This window comes from Argiope bruennichi, chromosome X2 (assembly GCF_947563725.1).
Source record: "Argiope bruennichi chromosome X2, qqArgBrue1.1, whole genome shotgun sequence".
Classification (NCBI taxonomy): domain Eukaryota; kingdom Metazoa; phylum Arthropoda; class Arachnida; order Araneae; family Araneidae; genus Argiope; species Argiope bruennichi.
Genome location: NC_079163.1, coordinates 7,365,609 through 7,388,043, shown reverse-complemented (window position 1 = coordinate 7,388,043; position 22,435 = coordinate 7,365,609). Strand labels below are relative to the sequence as shown.

The 22,435-nt window shown below is 32.9% G+C and overlaps 2 protein-coding genes across 3 annotated transcripts in view; one reads left to right on the top strand and one right to left on the bottom strand.

Annotated features, from left to right (window-relative positions):
• LOC129960588 (serine proteinase stubble-like) overlaps positions 1-1,749 on the top strand; it is a 64,358-nt gene extending 62,609 nt beyond the window's left edge. For both annotated transcript variants that reach the window (XM_056074082.1, XM_056074083.1), the window contains exon 9: positions 1,176-1,749. In XM_056074082.1, the coding sequence (XP_055930057.1) occupies positions 1,176-1,334 (159 nt within the window). In that variant the 3' untranslated portion in view covers positions 1,335-1,749. The remainder of the gene's footprint in view (positions 1-1,175) is intronic.
• Positions 1,750-1,775: 26 nt separating this feature from the next.
• LOC129960587 (uncharacterized) lies at positions 1,776-22,184 on the bottom strand. The gene is made up of 8 exons (XM_056074081.1): positions 22,074-22,184; positions 19,686-19,781; positions 14,834-16,618; positions 14,649-14,719; positions 12,412-12,500; positions 12,047-12,312; positions 3,354-3,496; positions 1,776-1,945 (listed from the first exon to the last, which is right to left on the bottom strand). Exons 2-8 carry the CDS (start codon positions 19,777-19,779, stop codon positions 1,787-1,789), a joined length of 2,607 nt encoding a protein of 868 aa, XP_055930056.1. The 5' UTR covers positions 19,780-19,781; positions 22,074-22,184; the 3' UTR covers positions 1,776-1,786.
• Positions 22,185-22,435: the final 251 nt, after the last annotated feature.

Here is a 22,435-nt window from a genome sequence, read left to right as displayed (position 1 = left end):
CGATAGTTCAAACAGGATATCGTTTGTTATTTTCCAGACGAATATCGAGTTTTATAAACTTTAAATCTGCCAAAAAGGAACACGATAAAAAAAGTAGAGGAATTTGATCCGTTTCAAAATTCTCTATAAATAGCGAAGATGAACAATAGTATGAGCAAGGTGAAGTGTGTGATTTCATTCTAAAATATAATATTTTTTTTTAATCTTCTGCAAGTAATATGCCCTTTAAAGTCCTTTGATTGATTCAAGGAACATGTGCAGCCTCAATTCTGACTTCTTCAATGAATAATTGCTGAAATGTGTTTCAAGGCCTGGAACTATCAAACTGGATGAAAAAGAACAATGGTTCTTTTCTTTTGAGGCTAAATGTTCACAAATTTCTTATTGATAAATATGGAAGCCTGAAGAATCGAGCTGAAATTTTAATATACCGAGGCTTTAATTAAAAAATACGAGATTAATTGCATCCTGCAGATGGCCAATTCAGAAAAGTAGGAACATAAAACCAAAACTTAACCCTTTATGTACCGACGGTATTTTAAAGTACCGTTCAAATCCGACTGATATCTTCACAATGACCATTTTTTTTTTCTAACAGCATTTGAAAGAACGGATTTCCAAAAGAAAGCAGTAGATCTCTACTAAAAACATTAAAATATTAATTATTTTAATTGCTTTTTTCCCCTCCTGGGTTTATTCTGTACCGAAACTTAACTAATGGTTCAAAAATGAAAAATTGATGGCAAAATAATTCGGTAAATAAAGGGTTAAAATACCTTTTAGAACTAAAATCCTTTTCTGGATTAACTTGAAACTACTAAAATGAACAAAATTCAAAACTATTTTATTTGATTCAGGAAGCTAAACTATTTCAAAATCTTTGAAGCTCATTATTTTAAAGAATAAATGAGGAAAACTGATTATCCGGAAGTACTATTTTAAATAATCAATATTTCAATCGGCAAGGGTTAAAAGACTTATGCTTTACGTAATACTAAGGGCTATTTAAAATTTCATTTAGAATCTGAATGCTGCTGCAAAGATTGCATAAAAAATGTACTTGCGGCAAGAATCTTTCGTTCAACACAGAAATCTCGCTCTTTATCCCCGATCGAAAGTTAAAAATGTGACTTGGATATTTGCTCTTTGCTACATTTGTCAAATTCATTTTGCAGGGAGATTCCGGAGGACCTCTTCAAATCCAAGCGGATGAAGGCTACTGGTTCTTGGCTGGTATCATATCGTGGGGCATTGGCTGTGCAGAACCCAACATGCCTGGAGTGTGCACAAGGATATCGAAATTCAAAGACTGGGTTGTGCAACAAATCACGTGACAATGACAAAATGCCTGTAGTCTTTTTTAAAGAATATTAACTGCTGTTTGTATTTGAATTTTAAATAGCAAACCATCGCTGATACATGAACTGTTTAGGAAAGGTTTCGTATATTTATATTAACTTGTTTCCCGAAATTCCATAGAAAGAATGGAAAATTTCCTTTCATTGAATTTTAATAATTGGTGCCAAAATATACACGATGTGGAACTTAAATTCTAAAAATAAAACATTTAAAATAAGAAACTTAATTTAAAAAATTGCTTTATTTAATTTTCATAGTTTATTTATACTGCTCCAGCTTAGATTTTGTAGAAATAAAATCCTTATTTAAAAACAATGTGCAATGATCAAATCATTTAAAAACAAGTATTCTTGTACATGACATTAAAAGAATAAAATCAACGCAGTTGAACACTTTTGTGGTCGATCAATAAATCAAAGGTCTCTTTTCAATTTGCATTTTCAGTGATCCAGTTCAAGTACGAGCTAACTCGAGTGTAGACGCCAGGAAACGTGGGGTCCCCGCAACGCCGTCCCCAAGAAACTATTCCGATTACTTCCCAACGACCTTCTTCACTAAGAGTCATTAAAGGACCTCCCGAATCTCCCTGAAAGAAAGTTTAGAATTACAAAACATATTTAAGATTTCCACTTATATCGACTTGTTTAAAAACTAGCGGTGGAAAGAAGTTCCATGCATGTGTCGCTTTTGTCATGGAATCGCCAATTACGTGCTACACTCGTCAGCAGACAATTATAACAGAAGTAAAAATGATGTTCGCGACCCGTCGACTAAGATTGTTTGTCGGAACACAGTTCACAGTCTTGGGTAGAAACTTAATTCATTTAAAGGATAAATATTATCCTCTAATTCTTTCCCGATTTAAATAAAACATTGGATACTTTGTGTCATCTCGCTGCGAGTTATAGCGGACTGTTTTGGCCCCCGCAACTATGAATTTCTTGCTACCACAAGTAGTTAAAAAGTTTTTACTGCATATTAAGAAGCAGTTACGCATTTTCCGTAAAGGCCGGAAAGGTTATCTAAAATGCTTCGTAAAAATTTAACGATGATGAGTATACTTGTCAAACAATATATGGGTAATGTGAAGTTGTCACAATGAAATGACTTCAATAATCGCATTTATTTACCTATATTAACATACATTTTTGAGCAAAGCATGGTATAACGCATAACGAAACTATTCAAATTATACGAGGTTTTTTTTTTTTGATTAATTTTATTTGTTCTTTTGATTGCGATTTGGCCTCAAAATATTTTAAACATCTTTAAATTTACGAATATGTTTGAATTGCAATTGTAGTAAAAAAACTCAAACTGCAAATTGTCGCTACTTCTGACGAATAAAATCGTCATCACACAAAACGTTTCATTTTTCCCATAACGAGTATACACGTCAAAAACAGTTAACTGATTAAAGTACAAAGTCAATATCTAGGAGATTGCCTTGCAAAGCAGTTTGATTTTCAGTCAGATATCGGTGAATTTTAGAATAGCTTTAAGTTTTATTTAGCTTCTATTTATTGTTGCAGCAACATTTGAAAGTCCTTTTGTTCAGCTTGGGGTCGATTGAAATCTGAAAAGCATGCCTTCATTTTATTTATTTTTATTTTTCCTTTAATATTGGTAAATTCTTAATTGCAGATGAATTTTTATTACATACAGTATTTCTATAATATTTTGGGCGTTTGAAATCGATTAAATTGAGTATTCTCTCCACGTTACATTAATGGAAAAAACAATTGAAGACATTTTTACCGATATATACGTGCTTGCATTAAGAATAGATTCGGTTATAGCAGCGGCATCTCTTGCATTGGAAAGATGCATTAAATGCCTCGATTGCTCTATATCGAAATTGCAATATTAAACGTAAGTTGAGAGTTGCTACATCGCGCTGATCAGTAAGAACTAATTCATCATGGACCACATGTTTGATTTTCAAAAAATTCTGTACGCTTCTTTAACACGTTTTATAATGTTTGCTAATTTACCTGGCAAGCGTCTTCCCCATTTTCAGGAGATCCAGCACACATGAATGCATTCGTTATTCTTTCTAGTCGATACGTTCTGTCACATTCATCGTTATCCCAAACAGGCACCGTTACTTGGCGTAAAACTGGACTTGCTGTACCACCTATAAAATAATGTTACAGTAGACATTACTCACAAAAATACGAAGTTCACAGAGTCCAAAAACTAAAATTTAGGACTGCATCGGTTCATTTGAAAAGTAATTTGAAAAGTTTGCTCTAATTATTGATTAACTACTCTACTTTTCCGTCATTTTGAAAAAAATGACGAAAAAAATTAAGTCGCTACCTTAGATCTTGGCTCATTCAGCGCCGCCTAATATTTGGCTGAAAAGGTAAATCCTCGGCTGAAGTGAGGATTTGCCTTTTTTTCTCATATGGAAGTGACTAATACGAATAGTAAGAGTTATAAATGATCAAGAATCCGTATTAAACATAAAAGATCTTGTACGAATTCTCTACAAGGACAATTATGATAAGTAAATAGCAATAAAAATAGAACATCGTAACAATATTTTACATTTCATTTAAAAAGATTTTTGAACCTATAATATGTACCAAATTATCCAAACCTATTGACAACTCAATGAATATTTACAATCTTAATATAGATCAAAATCGGAAATATTAGCGAACTTCAAATGATCGTTATTGTAAGTAGTAACAGATTATCTTTGAAACAAATATTTTTCAAGCAGAATATCCAATGCAAAATTATCGAAATGCAAAATGAAATACGTTCGAGGAATACCTTTCATGTATCATTACGAACTTGAAAAGAAATTCCAATTGAAAGATTTTCATTTTTTCCCCATTTCATAATCTGGAGATTGCATTGGTTGCAATTTAAGTTCAAAGATTTAAAATGAATTTCCAAGTACTATAGTTAATTGTATACAACAATCTAGTGTTATCTTCAAGATACATTCGAACTTTATATTGCGATACGATCTCCCACGTATGCCGAAAGTTATTTTATGAAGCTTTAAGTTACCTTAGTTATGATGAATAGAGAGTAATATTCCGAAGATTTGGATATTTAAGCGTTTTCTTAAGAAAAAACCAATACATTTTGGAAGATGCCTCCCTTTCTGAAACACGAACCTCAAGGAATATAAACGAAACTAAGCAGAAATTAGCATTCGAGAATATCTATTCGTTTCGAGAATTACAAGCAATGCAATCATACTTGCTAACAAAGTCGACTCTTTCCATTTTGGGTATTTTGAAAAATTGATTTTGCTGGAAGATTTTGCATCCGGAAAGAGACTAAACAAAGCCTATAATGCAGAATATAGCAATTTTAGATTTACAAAATCATTTCTGTAAAGTAATACTGCCCAAGATCTTCCGAAAATATATCTTCGGATTCTATCATTTTCAACCGTTTGGATACATGGTACTTATAATAACACGAGCGCATTCCTTGGCATTCAAAAAGTAAGGAAGGCTGAGGACCCATATTATAAAATGGCATTCATTGCTCCAGAAACTCGCTTGTTCATTTACGATGCCCATGATTTTAACGGTATATAGAACATTTCTTTGCTATTTGCTTCTCCACATTGGAATTTAATGAGGCAATTCGTTCTTGATTTCGATTTGCTTTGGTTTTTACTTGCGTAAGAACCATGCTTTTTCTAAGCTATTACTATAGCGATTACAATAAAGCCACTAGCGTTTAAAAAATAAAACCGAATGTAAACAAAAGTGTGTTTTTCCGATGCCAATTTAGAGCCAACGGGCTATTAAATTGATAGCAAAGACAAAATTAACACGTTGACTGCCGTGGAGATCACTGGTGACCAGCGGGGCCATATGAATTGCATTGTGAAAAATTCAGTTCGGCAGTCAACGTATTAAAACGAAGAAACTGAAGCTAGCAAAAAAAAAAAATCTATTCAGGATCACTCTTAAATATTCAGAAAAATTTCCTCAAATTTGTCAAATCAGCATCAAAAGGAGTTTCAAATTAGTCCATTGAATAACCATATTTAAATTAGTTGCGTTTTGTAAATGATTCTGAATGCTACCAAAAAGAATTCGGTAATCTCGCAAGAAATCAGGTTTAGAATATCGAAATAACTGTTAATGTTATCGAAATAATCACCATTGCCAGTTTTACCCACCATTGAGCTGAACAAATAGTTTCAGTTTGAATACTAAATAAAATCAAGCCTTTCAGAATTAAGAACATACGGAAAGAATTTCTATACAGACGTTCAAAGCGAATCTCATCCTTAATGGTATTGAAAAGCGCCTCCATTCGTTTCTTATTCTCCTGAACAACCAATGACGATTTTTGGACTTATGAGGAGTTCCGTAAAAAAGCACTTATTACGCAAAACCCCGCAAAAATTACAAATCTTTAAATATACGATTACGTTTTTCCATTTGATAAACGAAAATATTCAAACCAGTTTATCAATGCAACTAACATTTTACACCAATAACTGAAATGCACCTTTTCTCCCCATGAGCGCAGACAGTACAAAGAATTAAATCGACTTGCATGCCGTCTTCCAAATGCCTAATCCTCAGAAATTTCTCAGCAAGAAGGTCATTAAATACAAATCTGACACAAAGTGAATGCATCGGAGGTTAAAATGTTTTAAATTCTTTATTTGATAATTCTTAAAAGCAGCTTTCCCACAACTGATTAAGTTCTTATGCAGCTTATGGGGAAGGATTTTCCCACAAATAAAGGGTTAAAATGAATCAATTTTCTTAAATGATTCCTTTAGAAGGCGAGTATAATTCTGGCGCATGATAATTTTGTAAGAAACTTCACTTAATTTCACATTTAAAACTAATTTTATTCAGAATTAAACATGTTCAAGAAATAAAGCTAGAAATTATTTCGAAGTTAAGAATGTATGAATAGTTAAAATCGGATATCTTGCAAAATCATGTAAATATAAAAATGCTGAAATGTGTTCTTGTCCAGTTAAAAAATGGTAAATCACATAAAACCGAAATATTTGCAGCGCAATGCATTCAGGGCTGAACAATCAAGTATATTTGGAATGCCCCAACAAGAACTGTAATATGGAAGTAACAAGAAAAATCAATTTTCATGGGTAAATTTTGAGTGATAAATCCTTAACCCAATTAAAATATGAAGAATTCTTTCCGTTTTTGAATTCGGTTGATTTCTCAGCCTAAAAAATTCGTTTTCCAATGCATGTCCACATCTCCCGCATACTGAGGAAGCTGCATATAAAGTTCATATGCCGGTTTTGTAACAGATTCAACCATCTTATTTCCTCTGTTACAATACAGGCATGAATCCAAGAAAATAAAACATCGGAACCATTCTGAAGTAAAATAAAGTTAAAGAATTTAATCGGAAGCATAAACGGATGATGAAAGAACTGGGCACAACTTGTTGAGAATTTCATAGTCAGTAGATGATTTATTGAAATACTTTTTCTTCATATAAACAGCCAGCATTTATTTTTAAGGCAAATGCATAAGCAAATCTGAAGCTTTCAACTTGATTGCTACTGATTCAGGCACAACTTAAGGGTTTAAAACTTTGACCTTGCAAGGAAAACGGGGATGTAATCATTAAAACAATTATCTTTCGAGAGATCAAAACCAAACTAAAACCCGGCCTGGAATGAGGAGTTTCGAAATGGATGCAGCAAAGCTATGCTCTAACCGTGAAGTCTGAATAAAATTGTCAGATATGTTATGGACTTTTGTAAGCTATCTGCTTAAACGTATTTCCATAAGGGAATACCAGAAAGACGAGTATTAAATAAACATGCCTAAAGGATTTGAAATGATTTCCGGTAAGGTAGGAAAACGTTTGCTTAAAATCTGAAAGAAATAACCAGTAGAGTATTTTTCACCTTCATAATATTAATGTCTTAGGATTCTTAAGTGTTGATTGGTGAAATTTGAAAGCACTACAACACGACCGAAGGACTTGGTGCATGTAATTCAAACTCAGATTGGGAAAGTCATGTTTAGCTATGCACTACACATCCATAATCTAGCTTAGACCGGATGACGGGGCAACCAACACATAAAAGATTGGTGTAGTCAGCTATTCTAGCAGTATTTGATAAAACTCGCAGAATGTTAAGCAGTTGCCTACTTGTATCGGAAATGAGGAGCAAAAGCCACATTGAGATAACTATTGCAAAGAATTTGTGCCGATTGACGATAGTCAATGGTACACTGAGTGATAATTCTCACTGCTGATGCAAATCTTTTCTATAGAAATGTACGCGTACAACTTACCGAATTGAAAAGTTGTTGCGATTAGATCATGTTTAGTTTTTTGCGGTTACCTTTACCCGAGATACTGTTCATTGAAAATGAAAAATGTATATCAAATTTTTTTTTAATATCATGATATAAACAAAAAAGATTCGCTTTTTAAAATACACAATGCAACACTTAAGTCTATTCTGCTATGCTCTCTTAATGGCAATTTGCATTGTAATAGTTATTTCTAAACGCTCTTTAAATCATCTATGACCTGTAAAACTTCGAATAAAAGCGGGTCGATTCGTATTAAAATAAAAAATCGTAAAATAACAAACCAAAATTATTTCGAGATGGAAAAACCTGACCAAAAAGAGAAACGTTCGACAAGTGCGGTTCCAGTTTCCAATGAAACAAGATTATCAACATCCGAACGCCATTTTATTAAACCACTGAAAAGGTAAAATACGGCGTTTTCTCCATCAAGACACATGTCAATCTAAATTGACCTTTTTCCAAATTTATAGAATCCAGTAGTTTATAATCGAAAGCGTTCTTAGAATGTTTCGCAAGTTTCAGTCGGGAGTTTTAGTCAACAGTACATTTCCGCTAATTGGAAAGGCTTACTCCTAGATTCTATTAACTTTTGTAGAACATTGCCAGATAATCATTAAAAGAATATTTCGGCATTGAATAGTCTATGTTGTTTGTTCCATGTGATGTTTTACAGTTGACAAAGCACTACATAGCTCTATTATATACAAGAGCTATATAATATACAGAAGCTGATGTATAAAATCGTGTATAAGATTACGTTCTAGGGTTATTGAGATGAAAGGCTGTTAATAGCCGTTGAGTGAGAATTAAGATGCAAGAGATTCCTCAAGGATATTTACCATTTCTATATATTAAAAATACCCGTCATCCTTTTTGAAACACGAAAGGGAGGGCTATTCTACAAGTATTCTTAACATTGATCCGCATTTCTTTGAAACAGGAAACCATTTCAGAAATTTTATTAAGAATCCCCTTGATTGCGTATAATCCTGTAATATATTTCGCTCTCTGGAAAACTATAATATTGAATGTTATAAGGCGTCTTCTGAATTTATTCCATACGCGTTTTTTTGGTTGAACATCCACGCAATTCGAGTTCCAGGGTTGCGAAGTTTGGGATAACGATTTCTTGATTTTGGAATACGTGCAAAATACAGCTGCAATTCGAGTGCGAGTTATCAGATCAAACATACCACATTCTTATTATCCACCTCTTTTTACAATAGGCCTTAAAAAAAATGCCTCACTCGGCTTTGGAAAACTTAACGCAAGGGATTGTGCAACAAAGCCATTCAGAACGAACTCTAGGAAAAGGGAGGAGTGATGATCAGGCAGGTAATTCTCTATTTTAAAACCAAAATTAACAGCAAAATATGGAAGGCAAAAAGCAATATCTAGGGAATGAAATTTATAATTCCCTTAATGAAAACAAGCATGCTCGCCATTATTCGATAGAGAGCAATCATTAATTAATTCTTCAATCATCTCCCTCAAACATTAATACCCATTTTCCTCCAAATCCGGCTATGACCCTAAAACCTACACAAAATAATAGTTGGTAATTAACCGATTTGTCAAATTCCGAGGGATAAAAGAAAAATGGGAGTAAATATAAACTGTATATCGCAATTGATTAGGTCAAAAGAAAACTCGCAGCCATGGCTTGAGGTTAGTATATAAAAAAAATGGAAGGGAGACTTCATTTGAATGAATCAAGTGCAGTAATACCTCCCGAGACTTTCCACACGAGTCATGCAATACGATGCAAACTGGTTATTCATTTATTAAGCTTTTGATTGACCAAGTGTATGACGAAAACCACGGCAGCTCTATAACAAAGAAAAATTTTATTTTAGGAGTTGGAAGTTTTCCCCCTTTAAAAACTTGGTTGAAAATCCACGATTCATAATTTAGTTCATATCACAAGCAGAAAAACGCCGAGCCCTCGGTGTCACTGCTCAACATTTTGTCAGAATCTCGTAAATCTGCAGCGATAGTGCACCTACCATTGACTTGAAGCATTTATTTGAAAATCAATCGATCAAGAGGGTTCTATTGGAAGTATAATTCGTTTTGTTTAAGTAATAAACGGTGCTTCGACTTTTGCGTTTTCTTGATGAAATAGTCCTTTTTAAACTGAGTCTTTTTGCGATTTCAGTTTGAATTGTTTCATTTTTCAGAGCTCGAAATACGATTTCTGCTGTTCCGAGTTAAGGTAAATTTGCTGTGAAAGTAGAATATTCTTCAAAATTAGAAGCATTTGAAGTGCATATTTTTACAGGCACTCTGAAGCAAGGAAATGCATTTATCCTCTTTTAGAATAATAAACTGTATTGAAGCTTAAGATTTAGATAATTTTTTTTATTTTGTTCAGAATAAAATTGAAAGACACCCTCAAAGAAACTAGAAATGGTTAGAAGTTAGATATAGATATGCGATTAAAATCAAGTATTGTGTGAAACAAGTTTATTTTTAAAATGAAATTTGGAAAAGGAATCTTAAAGGAAGAACCTTTAGATCTACTGGATTGCCAGTTCGCAAATATTTAGAGTTGGAGAGTATGAAATCCCATTCTTTGATATACGGCTTTCATAATTTTTTGCTTCTGGAAAAAATTGAAAGCGGTATTATCTGTTTAAATTTAGTTTTCCAAAAATTGTTCGAAAAATCGTTAGAATAAGCTTTATTAGATAGAAAACAAGAAATATAATTTAGATATGCAAGAGTTGGAGTCATCTTGATGTCTGCACAATTGGCATACGTTGAGTACCATAATTTGGACACCGCTTTGCACGAGGGCCAGAATAGGTGACACTTAAAAGCATCTAATATTCTGAACATATTCTGCAGTTTATGTGATCAGCTCATACGAATTTACGTACTTCAAACTTGGTAAAAGTCTAAACTTGTATTGGGTAAGTATTGCACTGCCATCATACGCCTACTATTCATCCTCTATGGGGCAGAGATGTTTTGATTGGGAAACTTACAGCTTGATTCAGAAACAGGTCTTATTGTTGGTTTCGAAATAGCATCGCAGAAATATATAGGACCAGACTTGATGGCAAATTTCTGAACCGAGTTAATTTGTTAAGAACGCGGATGGAAAGGATTTATTGTTCAGATTAAACAACCAGAGCTCAGTTTGTATATTTCTGACTTCAGTTGTCAGCAAGATTTATGAACTATAAATAGTGAAACATTGAAAAGTATTGGTTTTATGCATAGTGAAGAATTTTGTATCTATAGAAACATTAAGAGACCATGCACCCACAAATAAGAATCCTGGTCCAAAATGGCGTCCCCTACCAAAAAACCCAACAAAAAAAAATCAGCTTTGGAAAGTTCCAGCCTTGATGCTTATCATGGGACTAAGTAATATCTATGTTTTCGGGACTTTAAGAGCGTTGCCCACGCTTACTGTCGAGTCGACGAAGTTTTAAAATGATATGAATTTCACAATTGAAGATTGGAATACTTCACAGAAAAATTCACTACATGCACTAAGATTAAACTATGTTCTTACATACGATTTAATTTTAACCAAAAGCATATTTAAGATGGATTTCGTCTTTATAATAGAATTTGATTTTTAAATATAGAGCAAAAAATAAAACACTAGAGTTATGCAGAATAAGCGCACATTTCAAATCCACGATTTAAAAGCATATTTAAATATAGTATCGCGTATGATTGAAATTTTATCTTGGACGTTTCAAGAACAGCTTCGAAAACCACTTCAATTTGCATAAAGATTAAAATCATTCGATCAGGTACATCGAATCGTCCATTGCACACCGAACTATTATAGATGTTTAGTATTCCAAAAGTAGACAATATTTCATAAATGAAAGTCAGTAAAAACACTTTTTCAAGAATGATCTAGTGTTAAAGGCTAACTTATTAAGGTAGGATCACAATTTATGCAATTAAATTTCTTGTATCGAAAGAAAACAATTGCAAATTAAACAAGAAGCAGTTGCAGAAATCCAGGTATTTAGAAAAGGAAATAGACAAGTTTGTTGATTTCGCATTACACAGATTTGAAGCTCCAAGTTCTCTTAATATCTGGAACAGTTGCCTTTCCTATAGAAAATTCATACTCTCAATGAATTTTTCTTTTAATCATTTTTGTAAATTTACAATTAAACTACTTTCAGTGGAAGATTAATATCAAATATTTATCCACAACCTTACTTTACAAGATTGTAAAGAGAAGAAACTATTCAATGCTGATTTGGTTGAATATCATTGGCTTTCGGTTCTCTTAGTGCATCGCGCTAAATAATTTGTATGAAAGGATTGAAGGAAAAACTTTAAAAGATTTGTTCCTTCTCGAATAATGGGGAGAGGAGGCTTAAAGATACAAAAAAACTTACCAAATGCTACCGTACCCCAACCAACAACCGTGGCATTCACATTGGTATAATTTCCACTTTTTGGATTGGGCAAACATATACTGCCTATAAACTTTGTATATTCTATTCTTCTCTTCAATTTCAACAAAGCAATATCATGCTGAAAGGTTAAAGTCACAAAGAGGGCATGTCGTTTTATTTCGGCCACTGGTATATCTTCCTGGTGCTCATTTTTCTCGCTAAAGTTGTATTCCCCTAGTCTAACTTTGAGGTCTTTCACTTTAATTCTAAAAGGAATAGACAAATGATATTGAAATAAATGATTGATAAAGTGATAACACAAGTACCTCAAAAAATCGATTTGATATGAAGTATAAAATGAATACCCCATCACGCAATGAGCAGCTGTGAGAATGTACCAGTCATTGATGATCACTCCACCACAGAAAAACCTATTTCGTCGCAGTAGGGCAACCTAAAAAGAGAAGATTATACGAATTTATGCTTGAACTCTGAAGTATTTGGTATCGTGTAGGTCTAAAAATTCATATTTAAAGCTACAAACTAAAAGATATTTTCAATTTACAGAAATTAAAAGCAGTTTTAAAACGTTTAATAATGATACAATTAGTACCTTAAAAGCGCAGAAAATCTAAAAGAAAAGCAATTCATCTTTGATATTTTTAAACGATCGTCTTAATCTTTGACTTCGATCAATGCAAGCGCAAGATATAAACACTCACCGTTACACAGGATTGGCGAAGTCCTCCCTTCTAGTGCTAATAACCCTTTTTTTAATTCTTGAAGAAACTTATCCATCCTGAGTTTATATAAGCTAAGGAGCACTATTAATCAATGAGGAAGGCAAACATGTTCTCTTTCTAAAAACTTGACTTTTTCTAGATAGGCAGTAACAAAGAGTCGAAACTACGAGAGCTGTTCTATGTCGGTTGGCAACCTATAGTGCCTTATATTCTACGCGTTGCGAGATGCGCAATTCAAACTGAGCAGATTGGAGTGCAACAAGAATCGATGCTCAGATGTCCAGTGTCATTTACTTCCAAAGTAGAGAAAAGACGATATACGAGAGTGATTTCAGTACCCGATATAAGCAAGATACTAAACTAATATAATCAAATAACTAACTAAAAGCAAAACAATAAAGAAGGTTTCTTCTGCGTATTTTATCTGTTGAAGGTAATCATATCTCAAAGAAGGTGAAGAGTTGGTGCGAAACTTGAATGCATGAAACTGTCAGGGACTTTCATAAATATTTCGTTACACTGTATGTTTTAGACAAACAACTTTCTTCAAGTTTATCAATTTCTAACACAAGAGATTTAAGTTCTCCATTCAGTGCCTATATACTATTATGTTACTTGTGTTCTGTAGCGCTTTATTCGTATTTTATTATACAGTCTATCAAAAAAAAGTATTGGGACACACAAGTTCACAGATTGTTATAATATTTTACTTAAATGAACAATTGGAGCCAAAATAAAGAAATCAATATTATTTTGATATATACTAATCATAATAATTCAAACAAAACTCTTACACTAATACAATTATGGTTGTAATTGAAAAAAAAAAAAACGTGCTCAAAAAAGTCTAATTAAAAGTCCCGTAGGCCGCCCATTTTTGACATGCATTGCTATATTTGGTTTCCGCCAAACTTTTTGCTCGTCATACGATCCGAAAACGTTTGCTTTCATCAACAAAAATTATATTTTTTCTGAAACTCTTTTGGCTGCTTTACATACATTTTAGCAAATGCTAGCCTATCTTGTTGATTTGCTTTCCTGATGTAGGGCTTTCTTTGAGGTAGTCTGCCATGATATTTATATTTCATTAAAACACTTCTGATAGTTTCAGGATTTACATATTTTCCGAACTTGTACATCGCAGAGTCAATTTTACTGCACTAATTTTTGGATTAAAGTGAACTTGCTTCATAATACACTTCTCTTCCCGTTCATTAAATGTCCTTGGACGCCCTAGCTTTTGCTTGTTTTGAACACTATTCGATTTCTTGAACTTGTGAATGTTAAAAAGAGTAGACCTACTCAATTTCAAGATATGTGCTATACAACGAACTGATTGTCCATTTTTCCAATGATTTATTACAAGATTTCGCACATCAACCGACATATCTTCATTTTTTCTATAACTAATCTTATTTATTGAAAATTTTATGTTTAAAATTATAGTCTAAAAATGTGGTAGTAAATTCAAAATGTTTTTTGAATTTCTCATTTCAAAAGTGTGCCAATACTTTTGACTCCTATTTGCCTTTGAATTATATTTGAAAAGCTACATCAAATTATAATTTTAAAATACCAATAAAATAATTTTAACAAACTGTAGACCAAATGCTAAAATGTCTCGATTCGTTTTGTTTTTATTTTAAGGTGATAAATATTTTTATAAATAGTTTTGTAGTTATTCCTGCCAAGTGTCCCAATACTTTTTTTAGTGACTAAATATTATAGAACTTGAAAACTGAAAACTTGAGCTAATCAAAGCATACAGAAAAATCCTATTTTCACTCGTTTCAAAATAAAAATACATTTTTCCTTTTCTGTGAATGATTTGATTGAAATCTTTCAAAGTCTAACATTACCATCCATGTCCATTCATGAGGTAGAGATACTTTCCCTCCAACTATCCTGGTATTAGAATTGAGACCACATCCTACAAAGATAAAATAAATGTTTAATAATTATGAAGTAAATAATTGTGAATAATTGTTTAATAATAATTGTGAAAGAAAATCGAAATGAAGTCAATATGAATGGAGAAACTTACCATCGTCAGGTTGCTTAAATTCCGTCACGTTAGTCCCAGTAGAATTTTCTGTGGGATCTGAAATTTCAATCACGGGGTTATCTGGGCAGCAAATTCCTATTAAAACGCCCCTCGATAAGCATACATATTGTAAAAATAAGTTAAAGTTGCTCTCAAGGGCACTCAGAGGACACTGAGTCACACTACGGCAGTGACCCGGTTCTCCTTTAGGAGTAGTGCATTCTGCTGTGTTATTCCCTCTGGGAAAAAAATCTATTATACGTCCAGATTTACTTTCAAGTCTAGTGTCTGTCAAGGCTACGTCAAAACTATCATCCATATCACCACTACTTTGAAATTCATCGATATTAAACTGGAGGAAATCCGGGTCTTCCAATGCGACCGACACCTTATCGAAATTTTGCTTTTCAACAAATTCCTTTAAATCAGAATCTTCATCTCTTTGTACTTTCTTTAAATGTTCATCGGTAGTTTTGCCTAAATGAGATTCATTTATGCTTTGCTCTTCTAGATTCAAAATTTGATCTTCATTTCTAGAATTCTCACTAGGATCCATTGTGTTTGACGTGTTAAAGCTCAATATATCCTGAAATACTTTTGAGACATTAAATTTATCAAACTCGGAGTCGCCATTCTCTCTTAAAATAAGATCACTTTCCAGATTTTTAGGTGCATCAGATATTTTGTCATCACCATTCACCGATTGAACAGATAAATTCTCCCGATTTTCGGTTAAATCATCGAGTTCTTCAAACTCGCTGCCCTCACTTTCCATAGAGGATTGAGCAAATCTAATTACTGTTTTTACTTCTTCCGGGTGAAAATCCTTCAAATCCAAGTCCCCTTCTTCAGGACGGGATCCAGCATCCACCATACCTTCGACACCGTCATCCGCCAGGTGGGATCCAGCATCCACCAGACCTTCGACACCGTCATCCGCCAGGTGGGATCCAGCATCCACCAGACCTTCGACACCGTCATCCGCCAGGTGGGATCCAGCATCCACCAGACCTTCGACACCGTCATCCGCCAGGTGGGATCCAGCATCCACCAAACCTTCGACACCGTCATCCGCCAGGTGGGATCCAGCATCCACCAAACCTTCGACACCGTCATCCGCCAGGTGGGATCCAGCATCCACCAAACCTTCGACACCGTCATCCGCCAGGTGGGATCCAGCATCCACCAAACCTTCGACACCGTCATCCGCCAGGTGGGATCCAGCATCCACCAAACCTTCGACACCGTCATCCGCCAGGTGGGATCCAGCATCCACCAAACCTTCGACACCGTCATCCGCCGGGCGAGAAACTTCACGTAATAAACCTTCAGAGCTAGCAATTTCTTTGAAAGGAAGGCTATCTTCCGAAAGGTCCCCAAGCCCGCGAGGAAAATCGGAAACTTTTTCATAATCCGTCTGGTAATAAGAGGTTTCCTGATCATTTTCGCTATATACATGTTGTTGGAATAAGTCATCAGGGACATCAAAATATGAAGGTTGAGATTCTATGACACGATTTGCTCGAAATGGGTTCCAAGGCTGATATTGCGAGTCGTCTTTGGATCTTTCATGAACACCAAAAAATTGGCCAGACCCAAAAAATGTTTTAGATGCATAAATCGGCTTGGTTTTCTTCACAGGAGTCATAAAATCGGATAAAAAGTTCTCGATGTCTGCCATTTCATAGTTTCCGAACTCATCTGCGTAATTTTTTTGGATATTTTGAAGGACTGTTCTACGTTCCTCTTCTTCATCAAGAGTTTCATTAAACAGTTTTAAGTTTCCTTTAAAAAAAGAAATAAGAAAGAAACTATTAGATTAACTGTATTGTAATATTCAGTGCATGCTCAGGAATTTCAAATTTATATCATTTTGTATTCGCTAATAGCCCTATATCAGATTTAACAATTCTTGGAGCTCTATACATTTTTTATTCAAAATAAAAGCCCCTTGAACCGATTTTAAATGTTTGAAAACCTTAGTCTAAATGTAAAATTTAAATGAGATATCTGGGAAAATCTTTATATATGGTAAATGTCTTGCAAAGTTAATGTAAATATTAAGTCAAACAGCAAAAATTGTACAATATTGCAATTATTAAAATAGGAAGACATTTACAGCTATTAGAGCTATGGATAAACATTTTAGAAGCCCTTCTGAATATTCCTTTAATATGACATTTTAAGGAGGGAGGAGGATTTTCATTCTCTGCAAGATTCCTTTTGAACTCGAGATCATGTAATTTGACGTTATTTTGGGACACTTTATTTCGATGAAAATATAGGATACTTTGGGTCTGTTTTCTGGTTCTTAAATAATTTCCTTCAGTCAGATTTAATTTTCTGAAGATGCTTATTGAAGCATTAAGCGGCGTTATTGATTTCAGCTAAACTTTTTAAAGGAAAATTAAAAATTCTCGGTTCTGACCATCTGACAGCAATAAAGAAAGTTTTATTCACCATCAAGGAATTTTAAACAAATTCTTGCAATTAACGGAGATTCTTAGTTAATCCTTCAAAAGTTTAAATCAAGTAATACCACTGTTAAAATGCGATTTTCATTGAAAAATTCCTTAATTATCTGCTATCTAAAGTTCCAACCACAGAGTTAAGACTAAACCACCTATTCCTGTACAACTAGCATACGAAATTGGAGTGATATGGCACATAGAGCAAAGCCTTAGTTAACAGGTTAGAGATTAGAATCGAGTTTCCTCTCAGCAACATAGTTAAACTTGTTAAGAATTTAGGTTTCGGATCATTTTTTTTAAAGTTGTACTGTCATGATCAGTATTCAAATTTACACTTTTCCAAACCTATTTATTTTAAATTTGATTTCAAACGAACTTTCTTTTTGATTATCTAAATTAAGTCACTTAATGCACTAAAAAGGTACACTAAAGATTTTAATCATTTTCTACTGTTTAGTCACGATCTTTCTCAAAGTTACCTCCAAAGTAAAATAAGTCGTAATTTTGAAATTTTTACTATATTTTGTTACCAAGAACATTGACTAAACTTCAAATCTCATGCAGTTGAGGAAGTAGATGCAATTGATAACAAAATTATGTACAAGCCTGAACCAAATAAATGAAATATTCGTTTCGAGAATATATTCCCACGTATATTATGGATAATGCAGCGTAACTACGATGTTTGAATGAGAAACGCTTGCGTTCTTTACCTGCAAGTAGCGTTTTACTCATAGGTACAGTGCATGAAAATTAATCTATTTAAATATGCTAATCTTATGGTTCTCAATTTTTCAGTGAGATGCATCAGAAAGTCGCACTCCTTTATTCCGATGAATGTACCAACCTTAAATGCCCAACAACATTCATGTCGCGATTTAAATGACGGGCTTTCTGCAGGAGTATCAAAGCTTCAAGAGAAGCTAAGAAATAAAGTTATATCAGTTTCTAATCGGGAAAAAAAGCAGCAAGTAAAAATTTATGAACTAATATTTTGAATTGAAATATAGTATTTTGTTTCAATAATTTTGCCTATTTCAAGTTCCTCTGGGAGGGGCTGAGTTTATAAGTAGTTGTATCATAATGGTCAAGACTGGGCAGTTCGCAGTTTAAAAACAAAAGCTCGACTACAAAGCAGTATAGCAATTCATCTTGTGAACCTTATCTCGCTCTGGTTTTATTTTTCAGTATCAGCTCATTTGTGGCCCTCGAGTTATAAAAATACATTGTTCAATAAAATCGATATCTCAGTATTAAACAAAATCTAACATACGCTAAAGAAAAATCTACAATTTTTCAAAAGCTATATGAAGGCTTATTGATCATTCTACAAATATTACTAGAAAACCTGACAGAAGCAAGCGACTGAAATGTAATTGCATCGGAATAGTTCATTCTAAATTACTAAACGGGGTTCAAGTATATAAAAATTACCCATTATCAAAACATTTCAAACTAAATCTTTAAAAATATTACTCATTTTACGAACTACAAATAAAATATCCTATCTGTAGAATAGCTACTACGGCAATCAATTATTTAGTAAAGGTATAGATGCCTTAAAATGGGGATATTTTAAGATTTCATTCGGAATTTGATTTTATTCCTGAATTTGAGTACCATTATTAGTATTAATGATTCAAACATTTAAAATTCTTATATAATCTTGAGAAGTTGGGCTTGGACCATAAAGCTATGAAATCATTTTAATATTCTATCGGCTGTTTTTAACATTGTTTCCTTCTTTATATTTAAGACGATACAAGCATTTAAGCTCTTCAAAGAGCTAAAACTAGGTGCTATTTTATTTCATTTGTATTATTCTGAAACAAATTAAAAAGCTCTTCTAAGATCGCTTCAGAACAAATTGTGTTAAGAGTTACTTCCCGACAGCAGTTTGATATTAAGTAATTATGCCAGTATTAATTATATGAATTAACATGTAGAAATGATAGTAAATTTAGATATCGAACCTGAAACTAAGAATCTAAGGATTTTTCTGGGAAAACGAAACATTGCATCCTGAAATTCAGTCCGAAATAATCCCGAATATGCGAGAAAGGATCAGAAAGTTCATCTTTACCCCATAAAGAAAGATGTTGATCAGATTTCTACACGAATCTTTATTTCGAATTACCAAATTAAAGTTCATAACGAGAATTTGAGTTTGAAGTGTAACATGAAATAACTCACGAGTAATCCTAGGCATAAATGAGAAATTATGTTTTTGAAACGAGTTTGTTTCTAGCTTCATTAGTTATCTTAAAATATCTAATTGAAAGAATCATCCTTAAGATTCGCTGTATTGTAATATCGACATAAAGAACCAAGTTGCTATTAAAAAAATATCTACTAAAATGGAATCTAATATTTTAACTTACCTAGTGAAGCTCCGGATACTACATTTGTTAATTGAAATAAAATCACCAAGACAAATACGGCCGTATGCCTTGCATCTATATTCGCACGTTTCATCTCTGGAAGTGCAATAAATGCATTTCATAAATGAGAAATTTCACTATTGTGTTAGAAACATTCAATAGGTAATTCTTATATTGGCAAATTATATACGAACTTGTTTGTATGTGATAAAATTATAGACCGCTAAAGTCAAGACATATCTAGCAAATCTATAAAAGATTGAATCCCTTAAGTAGGGTAATAAATGTTACATTCTGCTAGTGGCATTTGGATAAATTTAAAAAGGTGCAAATCCTTTCAAAAGAGGCCAAGTCCTCTCTACTTAAAATCTAATTATTATTCCAGCTTAATTTGTACTCCTTTTAGGAGTTGGAAAATTTTAAAAGTTTCAACCGTTATTTATGTTCTTACCCTAAAGTGCAGCGAGCAATAAAATAATGAAGCTTAATTGATGTGCATTGAAATTAGCTAATTTCTGAATGACATTGAGTATTTTTATACTCTATAATAATAAAGGCACGCGTGTGTGTTAGCGCTCTACCAGCCAAACCGTTTGGCCCACAGCTACCAAATTCGGCACATTTCTACATTGAAGATCAGGAATATGCACCTCTAGAAGATTTTTTTTAAAGATTTTTAATTGGAATTTTATTTAAAAATTGAGTGAAATTTGCGTTTTTCCGCGTTTCCTTCCGAAAATATTACAGCACAAAATCAAGTTTTACATCTTAAAGCTCAAAAATAATCTTTTCAATGATACCCATGTTTTACCCTAATAATTTATGCGATAGAACATCTATAAATGGGACACAAGTTTATTTCAATATTCAGTGACTTTCGGCTATGTCCTGGTCCCAATAAAAACTTTTTTTACAAGATTTCATTCTACGCAAATTTAACTCTTTAAATGCAAGTAATTTTTGTAACAATTTATAGCATTTTAGAAAGATTTAATGTCAGTTTATAAGTAATAACTCGATGCCTGAATAACACTAACACAAAGGAGGCTCTATTTTTAAAAACGCGAATTTATCAAATCCCCCCACCCGTCAGAAAGTGAATTAAACTAAATTTTCCTCCAAAATTTGAAACTAATCTAATCAGACACTTTCTACTTTAAATGATACAATACATTTGGTAAAATTCATAGATTTTTGCTTGAGATTCAACTCATTGAGATTCCCTTTAATAAAAAGTTTCCAAGAATACATGGTATTTTATGCGATTCACATCTGTTGCGACACTAAATATTTAGAAGTCCAGTGATATAGAAATCTGAAAGTAACATGAATAAGACATTACAGTTCAAACATGGTTTTGTATCAACTGGATAAGCGAACTAGATTCACCTTTGCATGCGAAAAAGCAAAAGGCTAAAAATGAGCTAGTTTTAGAGAACTTTAGCTAAACTTGTAATCGGAGTAATCAATGTTCGTTATCTTTTTCTCATGACTACACACAATTTAAAAATTAAACGATAATTTGGAATGGAGTTTTGTCTAAAATTTCGTGTATTGTAGAAATTAAAATCTTTATAAAAATATTTTTTAACTCTGACAAGATCCAGCGCAAGTCGTTACCCTTAATGGTAATTTGTCCTTTTTGCAACAAGTCTATACTTTTTGCGCAACTTCGCAAAGTATTACAGAGGCCATGCCAATTTTTAAAAGCGCATTTCTCAATTTTTCCAGTTGATGATATCAGAATAACTACATTTTTAGAAACAAATACGATTGAAGTTATGCACAACTACATTCCAATTTTCACGAATATATTGCATGTTTTTGAAAACAATTTTCGCAAGACTTAAAGCCAGCGTCAGATTAATGAATTCAAAACATTCTTGTATATATTATTAATCAAGATACACAATATTTTTTTTTATTCTACTCGGTATAAACATTCAGTATCAACATTCTTGGTTAAAACATTCAATAAAAAATCTGATTTCGCCCCAGTAAACGAGATCTGGCAATTATTGTTGCTCCTCAAGTGGTAATATTTACAGCAGAGCGTTTACGTGATTTAAACTTCAGTCTATTTAGTCGTTAAGTTACCAAAACAAAAGCGCACAAATTACTGGGATAATTAAAGCACTTTTTATCTTATGCGTTTTTGATTTTGTACAATAGTGAGAAAAAAAATTACGTTTGTAATTATTTGGAGAAAGATTTAAAGTACTGAAATATACTTGTCCTGAAAAGTGTGAACTTTTAAAAATTAGTATCTGCACTAAAGGAATAATTGTTGTTTACATACACTTTTCTCATAAGTTATAGAAATAAAATCGAAACTAAATACTAAACTTTTAACAACATTTGAAAACTAGATTTAAAAAAATTCCTTACTTTTAAGACGAAGTCTCTGCTCTCATTCCTTATATAAGTTTCCTAAAAATATTGCATTCTCAGAGCAGCACTATTATAAGAATATGTAATGAATCATGTCATGTAAGGAAGGATAAAAACTGAAAATCTCTTCAGTTCCTTTCGAAGCCTATAGCGCATTTACTAAACAATATGCAAATTTTGAATTAATGTTTCGTTGTTATTCAATATGTTAAGCTAAAGCTTATGGCATTTTCTAAGAGCATAATGACATAATAAAATTATTGTCTAATGAACGAAAATTAAATTCCGTATTTCTGATGAAAAATATGCTTAAGAATTTTTTATAAAGAAAAAAAGTCAAAAGGATATTAAAAATTTGC